Below are 22,018 nucleotides of genomic sequence, written 5' to 3' on the forward strand. Positions count from 1 at the left end.
TTATGTGATCATTGTTGAGAGTGTCCACTAGTGAAAGCGGGATCCCTGGGCCTTGCTTCCAAGCATCGAATCTCCGTTTGTTTACTGTTTTGTTGCATGTTTACTCGCTGCCATATTTTATTCAGATTGCTATTACCACTCATACTCATCCATATTACTTGCATCACACTATCTCTTCGTGGAACTAGTGCACCTATACATCTGACAAGTGTATTAGGTGTGTTGGGGACACAAGAGACTTCTTGCATTGTGATCACAGGGTTGCTTGAGAGGGATATCTTTGACCTCTTCCTCCCTGAGTTCGATAAACCTTGGGTGATCCATTTAAGGGAAACTTGCTGCTGTTCTACAAACCTCTGCTCTTGGAGGCCCAACACTGTCTACAAGAATAGAAGCACCCGTAGACATCAAGCATGTAAATCAACAAGGTAAGATGACATAGCCCTGATCAACAAGGGGTTCAACATACTCGAGAGTAAGTATGCATAACATCAACGAGAGGTTCAACATACTTGGGAGTAAGTATGCATAGCATCAACAAGAGAGAATTATGCTAACAATTATGCCTCTAAGGCGTGCAAGAAGGGTGTCAAGAGGTTGACACACACAAGATAAGTGGGCATACCCAACACACGTAGAGGGTACACCAAGATCATGGTGGTGTCCACCATTTCCCGAATGAGGATTGTAGGTGAGGTGTCAAAGAGAATCAACATGCTCACGGTGAGCATGCTCTATCAACATAAGTAGATACAACACAACATAGATTGAGACACAAGAATAATAACAAAGTTACCACAATATGTGATTCAACATTCAGAGATCAAGAGATGTCTTGCCTTGGTTGGCTTATTTGTCCCTGGACTTCTTCAACTCCATCAAAAAAGAATTCCGATCCAACAATATAAATAAAATCCTCGTCCGATTCCACTTCTTCTTCTTCTCCGGAATTGTTCGCATCTATCGCAGGAAAATATAAAAGGAACACAATCAATTACATTGCACCAACAAGACAACATTCAACAATCAACAACTAACCATGCAGCCAAGGAATAACATACTAAGGACTTATAGATACCACAAAACAACTTTACGAGTTTTAATTTAGAAAACCCCATTTATTTACCTAGTAAAGGTATGAGTGCATCACAACTTAGCAATTGCCTCTCTCGGTTATCACCATGGTATAAACCAAATATCCCCTGGTAGATAACATCATAAAGAGGACAAGTGCATTAGTTTGGCATCAAAAACATTCACATTATATTTTCAAACATTTTGGAGAAGTAGAAATCAGTTTTCCTAATTTAGTTTGCTCACATAACACTACACCCAAAATAGGAAGCAAACCATATACCACATCATTTGGAAACTTAAGCAAAACAAAAGAGTTAATGTTAAGTTGCAGAGGTTTTGTTTTGCAAACATAAAACATAGGTTACCCATTTCTAACAAAAAGAGTTGGTCAAGGGTTTTAAATAAACCAAAAAGTATTGGTCCAACAACTCATATAGCTCACACATGTTAATATCAGTAACCAATATGCATCAACAGAGACTAACAGTATTTTTCCTAGATGGCCAATACTAATACAAGACTAACCCAATTGGAATCACTCAAAAAGGTTGAACCTACAATTTTAGAGCTTGGCTTGAATCTGACTATAGAAAACAAGATCTGTATGCCAAAAATCGTAGAAAATCCTAAAAGTATGAGGTCAGTTGCATCTGAAAGGTATTGACAATACGGTTCTAGTGCAATTGGTCTCACTCGCAGATTCGTCTCCAAGCTCCTGATCTAAACAGACAAAGTCAGATCTGACCAGAACTTGATCTATGCACCATTTCAATTCTAGGAGGTCATTTGAGGTGAGACCAACGACAAAGTGAAGCTACTGGAGAGGGCTTTCATCCCCAGTTGATTTTTCTCAAAAAGGTTTTGTAAAACAAATCAAATCTAACAAACAGTGAGTCTGCATGTTTTCAGAACTTTAATTACCAAGGAAAATCTGTAACCAATTTGAGTATGAGACCAACGCCAAGTTGTATATCTTTTCAATATCTATCTGTGGAACTTTGAATAACTCGATTCGGACCTGCACACGAGTTTTGGCGGATTTTACAATATCATACAGAATCTGAAACAGCAAGATTGCATGAATTACTGCAGGAATTTGGGCGAACTTTGATCAAGAACTTCAGATCTGAGGATAGCTCAAGCTTCTCCATGCTTGGACCAACATGCACCTGCATCAAGATCCAATCTTAGCAAAGGAGGAAGAATAAGAGGAGAGAAAACCATCTAGGGTTGGGGAGAAGAAGGAGAGGGATGCTCTCATGGTGAGGAGGAGCTTGAGGAAGGGGGAGAGCTTCCTCTTGGTGGCTTTCCATGGTCATGGCCGGCCATGGAGCTAAGAGGAGCAGCATTTTCGTGGGGAGTGGAGGAGGAGAGTGTGAGGGAGTGGAGGAAGGAGTGGAGAGTGAAAAGAAATGAAGCAAAGGGGAGTGGAGGTGGCCGGCCAAGCTCCTTATATAGAGGGAGGATGGGTGGCTGCCTCCTTTTTGATTGGCTAAGGTGGGTGACTGCCCATTTATTGATTGGGTTAGGTGGGATGCAAGGCTTGTGGAGGAAGAAAGTGAGGAGGAAAATGGCTGGCCGAAATTTGAATGCACACAAATTGGCCGACTCCAATCTTGCCAAACAAAAATGAATAATGAGAGAGAGATGCACAACATCCATGTGTATAGGCCAAGGCATGATGTTGAGGAGATAATGTCAATGAGTGACTTTGATGAAGATAAAATAGGAGTAGATACATATAGATAGAAATGAGTATGAGGGTGACACGTGCCATGAGAATAATCTCCACCACTTTGGTTGTGACCAACTTATGATGAAGATAGTTCTCAAGGTATAGTTGATGAATAAAAGTCTTCATTTGAATTTAAAATTGGAAATATTGGGATTGACCACATGCAACAATGCATGAGCATGCCAAGGTAGATGGGTGGTGATAGTGGTTTAGGCAATGGTATAGCAAGGTTAAGAGAGATGGTGAGTGAAGTAACCATATACTCACAAGGATGAATATATTGACATAGGTCATCAATTCATGAGGTTAAGGTGATGATTGAAAATAATAGAGGAGTGAGATAGGTATGATGAAATATAAGTTGCTCTTCAAATAAGAGGTCAATTGGGAGTGGTTTGAATTACTCCCTGAGTCAAGGGTTTAGTTCAAGGGATTCCATTTGGAAGTATCAAATGATCATTCACTTGATCAAAAATTGGAGGATGAAGGAACATTATGGGGTAGATCAGAGATGTACACAAGATGTGCAAGAGTTGTCATTTGAAAAAGAACTTATTTGAAAAGTATTTGAAACACCTCAATTGTCTAGGGACAATTGGGAATGAACTCAAGTGGAATGGAATTTGAAAATGTTGAGAGAACTAGTTGAAACATAGGAGTTCAAAATGTTCTACTTACTTTCTCAAGTGAAGTAGAGTTTTTCTCAAATTTAAAGTAAACAAGAAATGGTATAGGTACCATAAACAAGCCTTTTGGTTAAAAAGGAAGCAAAATAGAAAGTAATGCTTTAGAAATCAGTACAAGGTAGAAATGGGATGAAAAACAAAACCCATTTAAGTTCCTTGTTTCCTTTGAATAAATATCTTGAATTTTTTTAATAAAGCTAGAAGTAGTTTTGTGATCAAAACTAGAGAAGGAAAAATAATAGGGTCTTTGAGAAAGAAAACTAATTTAGGGAGAAATGTTCTCAAGGGTAGATGGTGGCTACATAATGTACCCATCATTCCCACTCTTGGTTTTGTGAAGATTAACTTGAATAAAAACAAGAGGTAAAAGTGAAGGAAGTGATCTAGAGTTGAAACAAAGGATAGGGTGCAAGATCAAGTGATTATAAGGGTTGCTAGGGTAGAAGGGGACATGCAGGACGTGAAGTTTGCAGAGGGTGTTGCATAGATAAGATCCATGCATTGAGGTCACCAATAACAGTTGTGGGTGCTTAAGAAGCAACTGCCAAGGTTTGGATATTTTAAGCCTGCCCAAACAGATTGTTGACTTGGCTTCAGAATCAACCAGGATGAGTGGGTATAAAAGAGGGATGTAGCAAGGGGTAGATGATCCCAAGTTTTGAATTAATGATGATTTGGGCTAGATTAACACAAAGAGGAAATATCAAGTGGCACACTCATGTTGCCATCAGGAAAAGAGTTTGATGTGGTAAAAAGGAAAACAATTTTTCCTAAGTCACACATGTGTTTTATTAGGTGAGTTGTTTGTCTGACCACTAGAGGTGTTGTTCTTTGAGGTAACTCAAGATAAAACTCAACAAGCAAAATAAGACAATACATCTACCAATAGATGAAAGCAATTCGTATTAACAGACAGATCAAGGCAATTCATCTAATTAGTCTTAAGAAAAAGTTTTTGTTTCCCCTAATTTTTGAAATAAGGACAATTAATAAAGGTTGCAAAAGTTGAGGTGTTACAGTACCATCTGTATATGGGGATGTTCTGTATCTGTCTGTGGTTCGTCAGGAGCATAATCTTCGGAAGTGTGACTCTACACTATTGATCAGTTCTAGACGCAGAGTGCTGCTATCTCGCGCCAGCTCGAATCTCTTCACAGTGCAGTTTGTGGTACCTTCCCGTGTTGTCAGATTGTGCGCTTCATTGAGTTTGAGCCCCGTCGTGCTCAGCTGCTTGCCCGTGTCCATGTTCTCATTTAGGAGGTGCTATCCGAGCTTCGAGATGAGCTGGAGCTCCAACGACTATGAGGTGGAGCTAAAGAAGCCGGGGAGGAGGTGGTTCATATGCATAGTGGGTAACCACTGCAAGTCTGGGAAGAAGCTTAATGTCACTATGCTTGCGGCGGACATGTTTTTGCCTGCACCGGCACCAGCTCCGTGGTCTCATCATCGAATGTCCGGGCGGCCCTTTGTTTCCCGCTCGAATAAATGAGTTTTCCCGCTCCCCAATCCATGAGACTTCTTACCCGCGGGGAATCTACCCTCTCGGTGCGTTAGTGCGCTGTGAAATTTTGTGGATATTAGGCTATCCCGACGTAACTCATTAAACCATGTAAGATCTACAATTTTTGATTTACACTTATTTATATCAATTTTTTTTACCCATTTTATTATAAATGTAATGCATGTCATTGCAAGACACAGTACATCCTATTGCTCAATATTCAGATACAATGTCTACTATAATATTCCATTATTTACCATTGAGGTTTTTAATTGAGCTAAATTGGAAGTATATTTTTCAGTTAAATTATGTTTTTTTTCCTACTTTGGATTGATATATTATACTAATTTTTGCCAGGATGAGTGCACAATAAATGTCAGCGAGGAAAATGAACATAATCATCCAAAGTTTTTTTCCTACTTTGGATTGAGTATGTTAGCTTGTGCCAGTAATGCAGTATGGTCTGTATAAATGTATTTGTGTAAATATTAATCCCCACATATCTTACTAAAATGCCAGTGCGTTCCAGAACGTGTCACCAACATAGAAGTTGCGTACAACAGCGTCGCGAGATTAGAGACTTCTCCACATATAGTCCAATAAGCAGGCACCGATCAAAAGACGGATTTTTGCTGAGTGACACGCTCGAAAAATGTACAGAAGCAATCCCTGATATATAAAAAATCAATCAAGGAATAATTTTTTTTGGCGAAGTAATTGCAAGTTGAACGAAAGGAAAATTACAAAGAATGTCACAACCATGAGGACTATGACCAATTCTTTATCGTTCTGGTGATCAACTACAGCCATTATCTAAGCTTCAGATCCTTTGGGCTATCTTGTCGGCGACCACCATGGGATTGTGCTTGGCGATCTGCTCCCGTCCGGCGCTCTTGTAGTCGAACCCGCACTCATGCTTGTCGGAGTAGCGATGCACGCTGCAGAACGTCCCCTCGCAACGGCACCGGAAACCCAGCAGTCCCACCTTCTTGCGACACGTCAGGCACCGGTTCGCCGCCGAGGCCTGCTGCTTCACGGACGGCACGGATGCGTCAACTGCGGCGGAATCGGCCGCGGCGTCAGAAGACGACCCGGCGACGATCATCTTGGCCTTCTTCACCGGTGGCGACGTGGAAGCCGTAGGGGCGATGAAGACGGTCTTTGCGGCGGTCTTGGTGTCGGCGCCGGCGGAGACGACATGCTCCGCGTAGCACTTGGAGCACATGCCGCCGGTGGCAGCAGCGCCGAAGAAGCCGCATCCGCTGGGGCATGTGCCAGCCGCCGGCTCCTGCTCCGGGCACTTGCGCTTCTGCGCAGTCGCCGACGCGTGATCCAAAATTAGCATGTCAGCGATCCAGACCCTGCCCAGCGAACCAATCAGGTAGCTCGATTTCCTGCCCCGCGGATCGCCCCTCCTTGCTGCCACGCCCATGAATCTTACCCGTCCATATCAAATCGAACGCGCGAAGCCACGCCTCCATTGCCACCAGCACGCTCTCCCTCTGCCATAAATACCCCACACACCCCGCTCTTCCACCTCACACCTCACAGCAGAAAAAATTCCCCAACCATCTCCATCTCATCCTCTTCGAGCTCCTCCCATCGTCAGCAATGTCGGGCCGCGGCAAGGGAGGCAAGGGTCTCGGCAAGGGCGGCGCCAAGCGCCACCGGAAGGTCCTGCGCGACAACATCCAGGGCATCACCAAGCCGGCCATCCGGCGTCTTGCGCGGAGGGGCGGCGTGAAGCGCATCTCGGGACTCATCTACGAGGAGACCCGCGGCGTGCTCAAGATCTTCCTCGAGAACGTCATCCGCGACGCCGTCACCTACACCGAGCATGCCCGCCGCAAGACCGTCACCGCCATGGACGTCGTCTACGCCCTCAAGCGCCAGGGACGCACCCTCTACGGCTTCGGAGGCTGAGCCTCAAGATTCGTCGGGTGTTCTCTCTTGGACCTCTGATTCTTTAGATCTGTTAGGGTTTCGTTGAGTCGGGTCGATAGCCTGTAATCTGTGGTCGAATCTGTTTCATATGGATGAATGAATGAATATATCTGGTGTTGCTGCAAATTTGGTTTGGAGCTGTGTTAGAATGAAATCAGTGAGTAGAAACGCAGGAATGCATCTGAATCACGTGTTCTGCTAAGCTTGGTTTCGTACTTTGAGTCTCATTAAGCTTTAGTCACTGTTTGGATTTGTCATCCTAGTTTTGGTTTCAAACTTCATTCACTGAAATCTGTAAAACTGGAATCATGAATCTGAAGCTTGGCATCGTTTCAAAATGGTATGCAGTTAACACAGGTTCAGTCATGTAGCTGTACACATTAGCATAGCAGAGGACCCTTTATGGTCTGCGTCAACATAGTCTCCGAATCACAGTTTTGCAACTTGACCTTTTTTCTCAGTCATTGTTGCATCTTACAGGCTAATGACCGCTGAAAGCTTTTTGGTTTGTTTCAATGTGCTATTTGCCACTGTTCAACTTGTCTACTTGGGTTATCTCAACTCTTCTGCGGCCTGCAAGATGAATAGTATCACTTCTCACGAAATAATATACAGTTTCAGGACGGTCAACCTGAAGGCATCATGTCGTACAAATTTGGTTTGGTGCTGTGTTTCAATGAAACCAATGAGTAGAATGGCTGCACTTTTGTACTATGTTGAAATGCATCTGAATCACGTGTTCTGCCATGCCTGATTTCAAACTTGGATGCGTCCCCCAAGCAATCATATACAGCAGTGTTTTATTTTTGACCGTGCATATACTGTTTCCTGAATCCTGGTGGCACGATTCATCCGAATATATGACTAAAAATCATGATTCTGAAGCTTTGCTTAGGCCGCAGTAAGTGTCAAATTGGTCTGGAATTGACAGCGCTTCAAGCAAATTGCTATGCCACTAGCATAATCATAATGCTTGCTGCGTTTCAGAATAACTCAGTAATTTGACCTCTTTTCTGTTGTTCCATGTTACAGGCTCATATGGATGAATGAACGGATTTGGTGTTGCTGGAAATTTGGTTCGGTGCTGCGTCAGAATGAAACCAATGAGTAGAATGCCTGCACTTTTGTAATGTACTATGTTTGAAATGCATCTGAATCACGTGTCCTGTCATATTGTTTTCTGAATTCGTGTGTCAATTCATGGTGATATAAGGTTGTAAAATGACGGTTCTGAATCTTGGCGTAGGCCGCTTCAGTGTCAGATCGGCCTGCAATTAACAGGCTCAGTTAAATTGCAGTACCACTAGGTTCAATCAAATTGGCGTAGGATTCTTCCGCTATTTCAGAATCATAGTTTTGTAATTTGCCCTTTGTTCTCTGCTTATTGTCCCACCTTACTGGCAAGCCAGTGAAAACAATTTAGGTGTGTTTGAAAGATGTTCTATTTGGAACTATTCAACTTCATGTCGTTATTGTTAGAGATATATTTATATATTATAATTTCCCTAACAGTTAGGGGTTCCCTGCATATTTCACACCTGTGCATGTACTATATATTATGGACTTTGCCTCCCGTGGAATACAAGTTGCTTATTCCCTAATATGGTATCATAGCAAATTAGGGCTCCGCACGTGCAACTTAGTGCGTTAATTTCACACCCTCACATTCTCAGGTGCGTGTCTCTGTCACCGGCCATCCCAGCCCGCCGCCAGACATCCTCCTCCTGGCCTGTTGCCGGTCGCCCATCTCCTGGCCAGCAACCAGCCAACTTCTCCATGTCCGTCGCCGGTGCGTGCACTTCTGTCTTCTCTAGGTCCATCGCTAGCCCGCCCGCTCCTGGCCCGCCGCCGGTCGCCACATGTCTCCGCTCCAGGGCAGACTCGTCTTTGCGGTTTCTCTAGATTGTCGATCTGGTCTAGTTGACCAGTCTTGTTAGAAAATGTAAAAAAAAATAGATTTCTGCCTCGTCAAGCTATGTAGCGATTCCTCGTTCGTGATCTTTAATGGCACAAACTACCCTAATTTCGTTGCTTTTATAGTATTCATATGGGTGGTCTTCGTCTCTAGGGTGTGCTATCCTGCGAGGTCTCTTGTCCGTCGTGTCCCATTGCTCATACGACTCCTACTCCACCGACGCCACCAGTCCTTGCTGCTGATACCACTCAGGCTCACAAGGATGCCACCAAGAGAGCGGATGATGTTGTGATTGACATGTCTACGAGTATTATGCCACTCTTGAGACCAACCAACTAGATCTGGCTTCTTACACCCTATGGATGGATGATGATGCTCGCACTGCGGCTGTCTCACCTCCAGTGCTCTACCGCCTAAGTACTGTCGCATACATGTGGGTCACCTACGTCAGCGTTATCTGCTGAATGGGGATGTTATGTATCTGTCTATGGTTCCTCATGAGCATGATCTTCGGTCGTATGATTCTACTATTGATCAGTTCTACACGTAGAGTGATGCTATCCAACGCCAACTCGACTCTCTTCTCATGGCTATTTGTGGTACCTGCCCGTGTTGTCATACTTTGAGCTCTAACGTGGAGTTTCAGCGTGTTTACGAGTTCTTGTCTCGGCTCTGCAAGGAGTTTGAGCCATGTCATGCTCAGCTGCTTGCCTGTGGCCGTGTTCCTATTTCGAAGATGTTGGCTGAGCTTCGTGCTGAGACGGAGCTCCGACATCGATGAGGTCGAGCTGGAGAAGCCGGGGAGGAGGTGGTTCATATGCACCGTGGCCCGTGGGTAACCACTGCAAAGCTTTACATCATTATCCTCACGACGGACGTGTTTTTGCCTTAACCGGCACCAACTCCATGGTCTCCTCGTCACAACAAGTCCAGGCGGACCTTCGATCCAAGTCGTGAATGTGATCATCTGTCGGTGCCCTGTAGTGCATGTCATGATCGATCATACTGTTGGATTCGTGTAGTCATGTTCTCCAAATCATACCTCTTGGAGGAAGAAATGAGAAGAAATGTTGAATATGTTCTTATCCATCCATGTCAATAGCTTACTAGTATTTTCGTGTTTGAGATATGGGGGAGAAGACACATAACTCTTTATATAAATAATTAGAGATCCTATAAATGTTTGTGCATGTTGGGGAGCCAGTCCCTTGTCCTTGTGTTGCACGTGTTGCAGACATGGATTATCGTGATTATTTCTAATAGAAGTGCAAAGTCGCCGGATTGTAGAAGAAGCCGACGGTAGCGTTGCGTCGAAGCTAATAGGTGACAGTGGGTCAAACAAATGAGTTTTTTCGTCCCCAATCAATGAGACTTCTTACCCGCCGGGAATCTACCCTCCCGGCGTGTCAGTGCATTGTTGACTTTTGGTGATATTGAGTTATCCCGACCAAACCCAGTGAACTAAATAAGATCTACATTCTTTGATTTACACTTATATATATCAAACTTTTTTACTCATTTCACTAACAAATGTAATGTATGTCATTAGAAGACATACATCATGATCCTATTGCTCAATATAAAGATACAATGTCTATTATAATATTCCATTATTTACCATTGAGGTTTTTTATTGAGCTAAATTGGAAGTATATTCTTCAGTTGAATCATGTCTTTTTCCTACTTTGGATTGAGATCTAATATTTATTTTTGCCGGGGCGAGTGCACAATATATAAATGCCAGTGAGGAAAATGAGCATAATCATCCTAAGTTTTCCATATCGCTATTTCATCTATGTTAGCTTGTGCCAGTAATTCAGTATGTCCTTTTTAAATGTATTTGTGTAAATATTTATCCCCACATATCGAACTAAAATGCCAGTGTGTTCCAGAGAACGTGTCACCAACATAGATGTTGCCTACAGCCTCGCGAGATTACAGACTTGTTTCCACATATAGTCCAACAAGCAGGCACGCACCGATCAAAGACGCATTTTTACTGAGTGCCACGCTCGAAAAATGTACAGACATAATCCCTCATATATAAAAAATCAATCAAGGAATAACTTTTTTTTTGGCCTAGTTGCAAGTTGAACGAAAGGAAATTACAAAGAATGTCACAACCATGAGGACTATGACCAATTCTTCATCGTTCTGGTGATCAACTACAGGCAGTATGTAAGCTTCAGATCCTTCGGGCTATCTTGTCGGCGACCACCATGGGATTGTGCTTGGCGATCTCCTCCCGTCCGGCGCTCTTGTAGTCGAACCCGCACTCATGCTTGTCGGAGTAGCGGTGTACGCTGCAGAACGTCCCCTCGCAACGGCACCGGAAACCCAGCAGTCCCACCTTCTTGCGACACGTCAGGCACCGGTTCGCCGCCGAGGCCTGCTGCTTCACGGATGGCACGGATGCGTCAACTGCGGCAGAATCGACCACGGCGTCAGAAGACGATCCGGCGATGATCATCTTGGCTTTCTTCTCCGGTGGCGCGGTGGAAGCCGTAGGGGCGATGAAGACGGTCTTCGCGGCGGCCTTGGTGTCCACGCCGGCGGAAACGACGTGCTCCGCGTAGCACTTGGAGCACATGCCGTCGGTGGCAGCGGCGCCGAAGAAGCCGCATCGGTTGGCGCACGTGCCGACCGCCGTCTCCTGCTCCGGGCACTTCCGCTTCTGCGCAGTCGCCGACGCGTGGTCCGCCATCTCTGCCTACTAGCTGTGCTCGACTCTGCTGGGTCGCCGGCCGGAACGTGCGTGATCTGCGCGCGATCGAGTTTGTTGAGGCTGTAAGAGTTTAGGAACCACGCATTGTGGTGTCTTGTATTGATCTATATATAGGGGGAATACAAGACAGAGTCCTTGTCACATACGACATGGACACATACAGGATTACACATATACAACCGTATCTCTATACAAATACATATACGGTTTATATTCTAACACCCTCCCTCAGTCGAAAATGGGCGTCCTACGAATGTTGAGACTGTCCCGAAAATCCAAAAAGAGAGGAGATGGTAATCCTTTAGTGAAGATGTCCGCAAACTGTGAAGAACTCGGCACATGAAGCACCCTAACATCGCCTGTGGTGACTCGATCCCGCACGAAATGAAGATCAATCTCCACATGCTTGGTGCGCTGATGGTGTACTGGATTCTGTGTCATGTAGACTGAGCTGACATTATCACAGAACACAATCGTAGCACCCGAGACTGGCCGATGAAGCTCCTGAAGAAGCTGGCGAAGCCAACAAGTCTCTGCCACCACATTTGCAACCGCCCGGTATTCAGCCTCAGCACTAGAACGGGACACTGTGTGTTGTCGCTTGGCAGACCACGACACTAGATTGGAGCCAAGGAAAACGCAGTAGCCAGAGGTAGATCGTCGAGTGTCGGGACATCCTGCCCAATCAGCATCCGAATAGGCCGTCAGTTTACTGGAACTCCGGCGAAACAAGGTCAGTCCATAGTCTGTGGTGCCGCGGATGTAGCGAAGAACACGCTTGACAAGGAGCAAGTGATTTGCTCGAGGATCATGCATATGTAAACAGATTTGCTGCACCGCATAGGAGATGTCTGGCCGGGTAAACGTCAAGTATTGGAGACCTCCTGCAAGACTCCGATACTCTGTAGGATCTGCCACTGGTTCACTGGATTTGGCTGATAACTTGGAGGCGGTATCAACGGGTGTGGTGATGGATTTGCAATGCGACATGCCAGCACGCTCAAGAAGCTCTAACGCATACTTCTCTTGGGAGAGAAACAGACAATCCTTGCTGCGCTTGACGGAGACGCCGAGAAAGTAATGAAGATCTCCCATATCTGTCATACGAAACTCTGACCGAAGCGAGACAATTAAGCTAGCCAGCAGAGCTGAGGAGGAGGCCGTCAATACTATGTCGTCCACATAGAGCAAAAGATATGCTGTGTCTGGTCCACGCCGATAGATGAACAGGCTACTGTCGGACTTGGAGCCAATGAACCCAAGAGATGTGATGTACGTGGCAAACCGCTGAAACCACGCCCGAGGTGCTTGCTTTAAGCCGTATAAGGACTTGTTGAGACGACACACCTTGTCAGGGAAGTTGGGATCAACAAACCCTGACGGCTGACGAGCATAGACTGTTTCCACTAGAGTGCCATTGAGAAAAGCATTCTTGACATCGAGCTGATGTATGGGCCAGTTGCTAGACAGGGCAATAGACAACACTGTACGGATGGTGGCTGGTTTCACAACCGGGCTGAAAGTTTCATCGAAGTCAATCCCTTCACGTTGGGTGAATCCTCGCAGAACCCAACGAGCTTTGTATCGATCCAAAGAACCATCAGACTTGAGCTTGTGACGATAGATCCACTTGCCTGTGACAATGTTTGCATTGCGAGGAGGATCAACAAGCTCCCAAGTATTGTTTGAGAGCAGAGCACCGTACTCATCAGTCATAGCTGAGCACCAGTTTGGGTCCTTGAGTGCAGCACGATATGTCTTCGGAATGGGAGATAAACCTTCGACGTGAAGATCAAAAATCTTCTTGGGCTGCACAACCCCTGACTTGGCGCGAGTGACCATGGTATGAGAGGGTGGTGGCGGTGGTGCACGCGGTCGTCGAACCGGTGCAGGTGCAGCAAGTCCGGGCGGCGAGGCTGCAGTGGAGGGCGCTGCCGCGGCAGAGAAGCCAGGCGCGGCAGGCGACCAGGCAGCCGTGGGCGAGGCCAGGGCCGGTGATGGCGTAGCAGGCTCATCTGCCGCGGCAGAGAAGCCAGGCGCGACAGGCTGCCGGGCAGCAGACGACCGATCCGCCGCAGGGGGCGCCGCAGAGGCACAGGCTGGAGTGACCGTGGCGGGCACGGTATACGGTGTCGGCACCATCGTTTGCTCAGGGACCTGCAAAAACTCATAGGTATGCAAGGAAGGAGTGGACGATGGAGAGGACACGAGTGGTAGCGAAGGGAAAGCTCGTCTCATCGAAAACAACGTGACGAGATATGATGATCTTCTGGGTAGACCTGTTGAGGCAGCGATAGCCTAGATGATGCGACGGATATCCGAGAAACACACAAGGCACGGAGCGAGGGGCAAGTTTATGCGGTGCAACAGCCGAGGTGTTGGGGTAACACAGACATCCGAAAACCCTAAGACCAGCATAGGAGGGATCCTTACCAAGAAGGGCGCGGAAGGGGACGCGCCCCGCAATGGCTTTGGAGGGAAGCCGATTATGAAGAAGCACGGCTGTATGAAGAGCTTCGACCCAGAAGCGAGGTGGCATGCTAGCTTGTATTAGGAGAGTGCGTGTGATGTCGTTAAGAGTGCGAATAATCCTTTCTGCTTTACCGTTTTGTTGAGATGTATATGGACATGAAAAGCGAAGTGCTATGCCATGTTTGTTGGCAAACGTGTGAAGGAGAGAATTATCGAACTCACGACCATTGTCGCATTGTATAGCTTGCAGGCGTGCTTGAAACCGGGTGTGAGCCAAGGCATGCAGGGACGCTAAGTGAGAGAAAACTTCAGACTTTGCTCGTAGAGGATAGACCCGAGCATACCGAGTGAAATCATCAAGACAAACAAGGTAGTACTTAAACCCAGAAATGCTCTCAACAGGAGACGTCCACAAATCACAGTGTATTATTTGAAAAGGGGCGACAGTTACACGATTGGTGGAGGAGAAAGGAAGACGAACATGACGACCTAACTGACAGGCATTGCACAAGCTAGTCTTATCTTTATTCTTTTCCCTAGGTATAACTGAAGAGCGAACTAAGGAGTCCATGACAGGCCGGCCTGGATGTCCGAGTCGACGGTGCCACAGTGCGGAATCGGCAACGAGGAAGGCAGTGGGTGGACTGGTGGAAGAAGCTCGGACCGGGTAGAGAGCTCCGAAGCTATTGCATCTGAGAATCTCGGTCCTGGTACGCAGATCCTTCACAGAAAAACCAATGGGGTCAAATTCAACGGAGACATGATTATCAGTAGTGAATTGACGTACGGACAGAAGGTTTTTGACAATGTGAGGAGCTACTAAGACATTGCGAAGGTAAAGTGGGCGAGTGGATGATAAAAGGGGACGTGCGTGGCCGGTAGCGGTTATCGGAAGAGAGGAACCATTACCGACAATAACCGCACGAGAAGAAGGTGAAGGGGAGACACGGATGTGAGCATACCGGGGTCGGACGCGAAGTGGGAGGATGCGCCAGTATCCATCACCCATTCACGAGGAGGAGCTTGCAGTCCCATAGTCTGGAACTGATTGAGCAAAGCCTGTTGGTCCCAGGAGGCCGTCGAGGGTGCCGGAGACGGAGGCACAGCGATGGGAGCGGTGTTGCCGTAGCCGTGGGGCAATGGTGGAGTGCCATAGCCGTAGGAGGGAACCGCACCATATGGGCTGTGCGCGTAGTAGGCATGAGAGGGCGGCGTGGGGCGGGGCACGTAGTGCTGCCGACCGAGCAAGCCAGCCTGGCCGTAGGGCCACACCTGAAAGGCGCCGTTCCAGGGAAGCTGCATTGGCGTCCAAGATGGGGTGGCTGGGGCCGGGGCCGTGGCGGGCGCGACCTCTTTATCCTGCTTCTCCTTGTCCTGTTTCTTCTTCTTCTTCTTTCCCTTGCCGTCACCCTTGCCAGGGTTGGGGTTTGGGTTGGGCGTGGCGGAGTAGAGAGCCGTGTCACCAGAGCGGGATCGACGGTTCTTCTTTTTCATGTCCTGAAGCTCAAGAAGAGATCGGCATTTGTCGAAGTTCATCCCGGGCATGAGGGAGATGAGATCAGCGGCCGAGTCGTATTGCTCGGGGAGGCCGTTGAGACACTGGATGACGAGCTTGGCGTCGTCGACCGGAGCGCCTAGATCGGTGAGGCCATCGAAAAGGCTCTTGACCTTAGTCAAGTAGTCCTTCATCGTCGGCTCGCCCATGTCAAGCCCGTCGAGCTCGGTGGAGAGATGAAGGCGGCGGTTGATCTTGTGGTCGGTGAAGAGGCCGTTGATGCTGGTCCAGAGCTCGACGGCTATAGGATCATCGCCCGGTTTCATGACTGCGTCGAGGAGGCCAAGGGAGACGGACCCATAGAGCCACGAGACGACCGTGGCGTCGAGCAGAGTCCACTCCGGCGTCGGATCGGACGGAGCAGCCGCGTCGATGTGATCCAACAGGGCGTACTTGCGAAGGGCGGCGCGGAAGAACGTGCGCCATTGGCGGTGAACGCCGGTGTCGAGGGCGAGCTCGACGGGAACATGCCCCTTGATGGAGGAGAGGCCGACGGCTTGGGCGTGCAAGGAGGAGATGGAGAAGAGGCCCGCGCTAGAGTTCGCGGGGTTGGCGATGGCAAGCTTGCTGGTCGCCTCGCGTTCCTGCTTCTCCTTGAGCTCCCTCGCAGCGCGCTCGCTGTCGTCGCCCATGGCTGCCAAGAAGGGATCTAGGGTTTTGGAGGTGGGTGGCTCGCAGAGGTGGCGGCGGAAGAGGAGGGCGACGCGGTCCGGGTTAGGGTTTTGCGTCTGATACCATGTAAGAGTTTAGGAACCACGCATTGTGGTGTCTTGTATTGATCTATATATAGGGGGAATACAAGACAGAGTCCTTGTCACATACGACATGGACACATACAGGATTACACATATACAACCGTATCTCTATACAAATACATATACGGTTTATATTCTAACAGAGGCGGCGAGCGAGGTTGTTTGGTCGCTTGAGCTTTGTGGTGGTATGGGTACGCGGGGATCGTCGCCTTATATCAGTGGGGCGAGGTCGACTGCGCGACGGAGACGAACTCGACTCCGCCTCCGGTTCAGTCGATGCTGCATTCGTACGCGACGTCTCCGAGACCCTCACGAGACGAACGGTCTTCGGTGTCAGCTGGCGATTGCCAAATTAGCGTCGTTTTGACGCCGGGCAAGACAGTCCACGTTTTGCCAAAACGGACTGGGTTGCTCGGACAAGCTGACTTGGCAGCTTTGTGCGCGTGCAAGGAGGTTCCTGGGAAGAGGCCATCGGAGAAAGACGAAGTGGGGTTATCACAGAGCATGGGTGCTAGAAAATTAAAGCTTCTAAAAAAACTCGTGTAACGAAGTAGCGGTTTGACTTTTTTGGTAGGAGTGTTTGTAGCCAGCTCGTGTCCAACAATCTAAGATTTAATCTCGTTGCCGTGTATGTCTTATGTAACTCTTTAAAACCTTTGGGGTTAGTTAAGCTTGTGCAGCATCTCGCGTGGGGTTTTTTACCGCTTGAATGCGGAAAATTAAGCTTGTGCAGGATCTTGCGTGGGGTTTTTTTACCACTTGAATGGGGTTAGTACATGCTAGGCAGCTCCAGCCTAGAAGAATCAAATGGATATCAAGAATAACACACACTCGTGAAAAAAAGAGGAAATAAAAAAACCAGCTCTTGGTAGATTGAGTGCTGAACGTCAGCTGGTTAAATCTCAGTCAGCTGAGCTTTAGGTGTGCCCATTTGATATAACTTGTGAAATTTTCAAGTTTTTTTATGGTCATGTTTGGTTTGTTTTATTCCATATATTTAGCGTCCTTACTTGGTTATTAAAACAACACTTCTGGTATATAATCCTTTATTTCCGTAATCTCTAAATAAAGATAATAAAAAATCCTCCAAAACCCAAGAAAGGCAAATGAAGAACCCTACCTAGCCAACTACGGCGCTGGTTTTGGAAAATAAAGGTAAGTAGAACTTTAGTATAAGATCAACCAAAGAACCCTAGCCATCAGCACAATTCTAGGTATAAATATCTGCAAGCCCACTCGTCTCTCATACTCGTTTAGGAGATAGGAGGCAAGGGGAATCACATATCAACATCTGACAATGCACTTTACATCGCGGCCAATGTATTGTTGTACGGCATAATTCATTTTTGGCTCCACCCTCATCCTACACTAAGGTCTACTCCACGAGCTATTTGTTCTCATGGCTGGTTCTTTTGTTCTTATCACCGTCGGTTCCACTATGGAGCAGTTATTTGATGGTACATTTACCAATTATTGCACCCTCAACCATTTGCATCCATCAGACTCACCATTTAGGGTGAGTGACTTATGCAACACAACGAAAACTATGAGGTTAGTTTGTATGGCTTATGTATTTCTGGTCTTGTGGAATCTTGTAACCAACTATGAAAAATGTTAAGAGGTAAACATCGAAGCAAGAGACGTTAAAAGCTAGGATTTTATCGGAGATACTTGTTGGTTGAGTTTTTTAACTGATTTTTTTTTACTTCTTTGTCTTAATAAATAACGGAAATCAGTACTCTAAAAACATTCAGTGCCCAAAATAACATAGGTATGCTAGTAACTTATATGTCCAACTCATCACAAATTGATTGTTGGAGAAGGAGCGAGCCTGACTACATCCAATGACGCTCTCTAGTGCCCTGGTGCTACCACGAGCCTCGTTGTCCACACAGGCCGAACCAACACCGTGGGATGCCCTCCTTCCGTAACTGGCTTGAGGTGACCTCGTGCACATGGAGGTCCAACACTAGGTCCTTAGAGATCCGCTCCCCTACCAATTAAAAAGTAGAGGGTGAAACCCTTCACATCCCTCAGCACAAGCCGCTGAACAACCGGGCGGAGGATAGGGTACTTATGTGGGCATTACCCTTCTGGTAACCAACATTGGACTACCTCTTCCGGCCCAACCAGGGGCCTATGAAGATTGCCCAACGATCAATGTGTGCCTATACATCGGTTCCAGTAAAGGAGACTCACCTGAAGAAGGATTCTTGACGAATAAGGCAAGAATACGTTATACAAGAAAATATTAGAATAGATAAGGACCTGGAATAAGACACTAGACCATGATAATCCATAAATCTAGTGTCTCTGCTTGTTGATCACAGAGGAGGCCTCAGGAGAGCCAGGGAGGCCTTCCATTAGTGATCAATTCACAGGAAAACATGCATCATTTAGTGATCAAGACAAGAAAAAGAAGACAACAACGTAGTCATAATAAACCATTTAATGATTTAACCCAGTTTGTCCGAAAAGAGAAGTAGGGGAAGAAGAGGAGAACATCCCAACATGCAACAACTTCTATGCCACCGGTAACGTATGTATATCCACGATGCGATCGAGGAAATACAAAATAAAAGTTTGGGCATCAATTTCAAATTGAGTTTCATTCATTAAAGTCGCAGACAAACATTCATGTTCTCGAACATCACATACAACTTATACACATAATACAACGTTGCATGTATATAAGATAAAAAGCAGAAAGTCCATGATGAAATTTGTGAACTCTAAAAAAGGAAATAAACTAAAGGAAACAAGAAATAACAAATACTCCATGTTATTTTTGCCATGAATAGGAGAGAGCAAACTATCTTTCCATGTTATTTTTTCCATGAACATGAGACAGAAATCCAAACAAATACTAGAGAAATCAAGATTTGGAAACAAAAGGTGTGTGGATGTCGATTGGGCACCAAAGGGAAATCAATACATTGCACATCACATACTTTAGAATCAAGAACAAATTTGACGATATCTCCAGTGGTTATGTCTCTTTCATTAAATAAGGGAAGCATATAAACAGACGACGCCAAGGGGAGAAATAGGGAAAACAGAAAAAGGTCTGAAATTGCAATAAAGTAGTCTGCCTATACAGAGGCAAAGCCTAAAACACGACGGTTTCAAAGGCTGATTTTTTTTTTGCAAGGCATAATGCTGCCTCTCCAGAAAATTCCGGCCCTTAAAATCTGTGTGTTTCTCTCTTTTTGAAATGTAACAAGCTGAACGCGTAAATTTCCTAGATACTAGATTTCTTTCAACTTAGCTGAGGTGTGAAGCTAATTTACTACACAATTGGTCGATTAGTAAATAACATGCATCGATAACAAGGTGCAACATTTTCTATTTTTAATGAGGTTTCTACACATGCCTAGGACATCTAAATCAGTATGAGTCTATGATGAGCTAAAACAAACACTATCCATATTCATACACACGCCATTGTGAAGGAACCGGTGAAAACAGGCAACAACAATGGAAGAAAAAAATACAATTGTTCAAATCGCCATTTGGTAGCTCCGCGACTTTGGGGCAATGTGTGTGATCAGACAAGCCAGTCTGATTCTCTCTTAGCGTGACATGATGTTAAAGATTTTTGGAAGTTTCGACGGATGTGTGGGTGATCTCAAATCCCAGTTCTGCAAACAAGTTTTGTATCGATTCCGGCTTCAGATTTATACAAATTTATAACAAACTTTTTTACCCATTCTCTATTAAATGCAATTTGTATCATATTCCTAGATATTATGATACAATGTCTGTTATAATATTTCATAATTTACCATTGTGATTTTTTTTGAGCTGAATTGCAATTCTACTTTGTAGCTATTTTTTTTCTTCTAATTTTCATTGGGGTATTACGATGTTTTTAGCGGGATAAGTTCACGATAAATGGAAGCAGAGAAAATAAATATACATAAGTCATCATAGGTTTTCCTAACAAAGTTCCATCTTATGTGAGCTTGTTCCACTTAATGCATTGTGGCGTGTTTTAAACTGTATTTGTGTTACTAATACTTATCCTCACATATATATCTGAATAAATTGCCAGTAAGTTCCAGAGAACATGTCACCGACTTAAAGTTGTTTATCGCTCCGAGATAAAAAAAAATGTACTCATGAAGCCAGACAGACACGGATCAAAGACCTATTTTTAGCTTTTTTTCACACAAAAACTACTTATTTTATAGCTGAGTGCAATGCTCAAAATATGTAGAAACAGGCGCACTCCTCTTATCAAAAGTGATCAACGAATCGCATAAATTCATTTCCTAAAATAGTTACAAGGTTTGGACGACAAGGCAAATTACAAAGCACGTGTCGCAACCTAGAGGACCATGATCAATTCTTCGATTGTTATCTTTCTGGTGAATAACTCTCGCTGTTGAGCTTTGTCTGTTTCAGATCCTTCGGGTGATCTTGTCAGCAACTATAATCGGGTTGTGCTTGACGATCTGCTCCCGTCCGGCGCTCTTGTAGTCGAACCCGCACTCATGCTTCTCGGAGTAGCGGTGCACGCTGCAGAAGGTGCCGTCGCAACGGCACCGGAAACCCAGCAGCCCCACCTTCTTGCGGCACGTCGCGCACCGGTTCACCGCCGAGGCCTGCTGCTTCACGGATGGCACGGATGCGTCAACTGCGGCGGAATCGGCCGCGGCGTCAGAAGACGACCCGGCGACGATCATCTTGCCCTTCTTCACCGGTGGCGACGTGGAAGCCGTAGGCACTATGGGAGAAACTTCATGTGCCGACGGCCAGCCCATGTGCCGACGGCCAAATGTCGGGGCCGTCGGCACAGAGGCCCTCGTCGACCGGCGACGGAGCTGACCGTCGGCGCACGGTCACCGTCGGCACACTGCTGTCTACACCGACGGTCACCGTCGGCGCAGACCGGACCGTCGGCACAGAAAGTTGGCGCCCGAAGGTCACCGTCGGCACAGCCACGGCCGTCGGTACACACGCAGACAGGCGGGCCCAGCCGTTAGGATATCACGGCGCCGTCTACAGTGTGCCGACGGTAGCCCACGGCGCAACGGCGGCCGTCGGCACAGGGACTGAAAACTGGGTCCCCCTTCTGCTGTGCCGACGGTCACCCACGGCACAAACAAGGCCGTCGGCACAAACATTTTTTTGTTTTTCCATTTTTTTTTGCATCAAAGAACTACACCCACACAGAGGAAGCAAAACACTTAAAGAAACTACACCCACACACATGAACCAAAACACTTAAAGAACTAGACCCACACACAAACCAAAGCATTTAAAGAACTACACCCACACACGAACAAAACACTTAACACTGGGTCGACACATGACCCGCTAGACACACGGACTCGACACACACATATTAATCAGAGAAGTCGAAATCTTCATCCTCGCTGGGGGTGTCCTCTGAAGCGGTGGTTGTGAGGTTCCACAACCACCGTTCATCATTCTCCCCCCATGTCGACGCCTCTCCTTTGGCGTACTCTGCTTCAACCTCGGCCTTCCTCTGCCGCTTTCCCGCCCTCCTCTCTCTCCTGTACGTCTGCTTCTCCTGCCAGAATGCGCGCGTTGCCTCGACGTCTCCGGATGGTCTCTGCGCCCTCGTGCCATGAACTGCTCGTCCGCCTCGGTGGTATCAATCCGCCGGCCGGCCAGCCCTGTACCG

General features: G+C 46.4%; 4 protein-coding genes across 4 annotated transcripts; 1 reads left to right on the top strand and 3 right to left on the bottom strand.

Moving 5' to 3' along the window:
• Positions 1 to 5,784: 5,784 nt before the first annotated feature.
• On the bottom strand, positions 5,785 to 6,431 carry LOC124697660 (zinc finger A20 and AN1 domain-containing stress-associated protein 7-like). Its single transcript, XM_047230214.1, has one exon. The coding sequence runs from the start codon at positions 6,429 to 6,431 to the stop codon at positions 5,820 to 5,822; it is 612 nt and encodes a 203-aa protein (XP_047086170.1). The 3' UTR covers positions 5,785 to 5,819.
• A 129-nt stretch (positions 6,432 to 6,560) lies between these two features.
• Positions 6,561 to 7,047, top strand: LOC124700792 (histone H4). Its single transcript, XM_047232864.1, has one exon. It carries the CDS (start codon positions 6,611 to 6,613, stop codon positions 6,920 to 6,922), a length of 312 nt encoding a protein of 103 aa, XP_047088820.1. The 5' UTR covers positions 6,561 to 6,610; the 3' UTR covers positions 6,923 to 7,047.
• A 3,953-nt stretch (positions 7,048 to 11,000) lies between these two features.
• Positions 11,001 to 11,562, bottom strand: LOC124700794 (zinc finger A20 and AN1 domain-containing stress-associated protein 7-like). The gene has a single exon (XM_047232866.1). It carries the CDS (start codon positions 11,560 to 11,562, stop codon positions 11,044 to 11,046), a length of 519 nt encoding a protein of 172 aa, XP_047088822.1. The 3' UTR covers positions 11,001 to 11,043.
• A 9,206-nt stretch (positions 11,563 to 20,768) lies between these two features.
• On the bottom strand, positions 20,769 to 21,131 carry LOC124697662 (zinc finger AN1 domain-containing stress-associated protein 14-like). The gene has a single exon (XM_047230215.1). The coding sequence runs from the start codon at positions 21,129 to 21,131 to the stop codon at positions 20,769 to 20,771; it is 363 nt and encodes a 120-aa protein (XP_047086171.1).
• Between the last annotated feature and the right edge of the window lie 887 nt (positions 21,132 to 22,018).

Source organism: Lolium rigidum, chromosome 3 (assembly GCF_022539505.1).
Source record: "Lolium rigidum isolate FL_2022 chromosome 3, APGP_CSIRO_Lrig_0.1, whole genome shotgun sequence".
NCBI lineage: Eukaryota > Viridiplantae > Streptophyta > Magnoliopsida > Poales > Poaceae > Lolium > Lolium rigidum.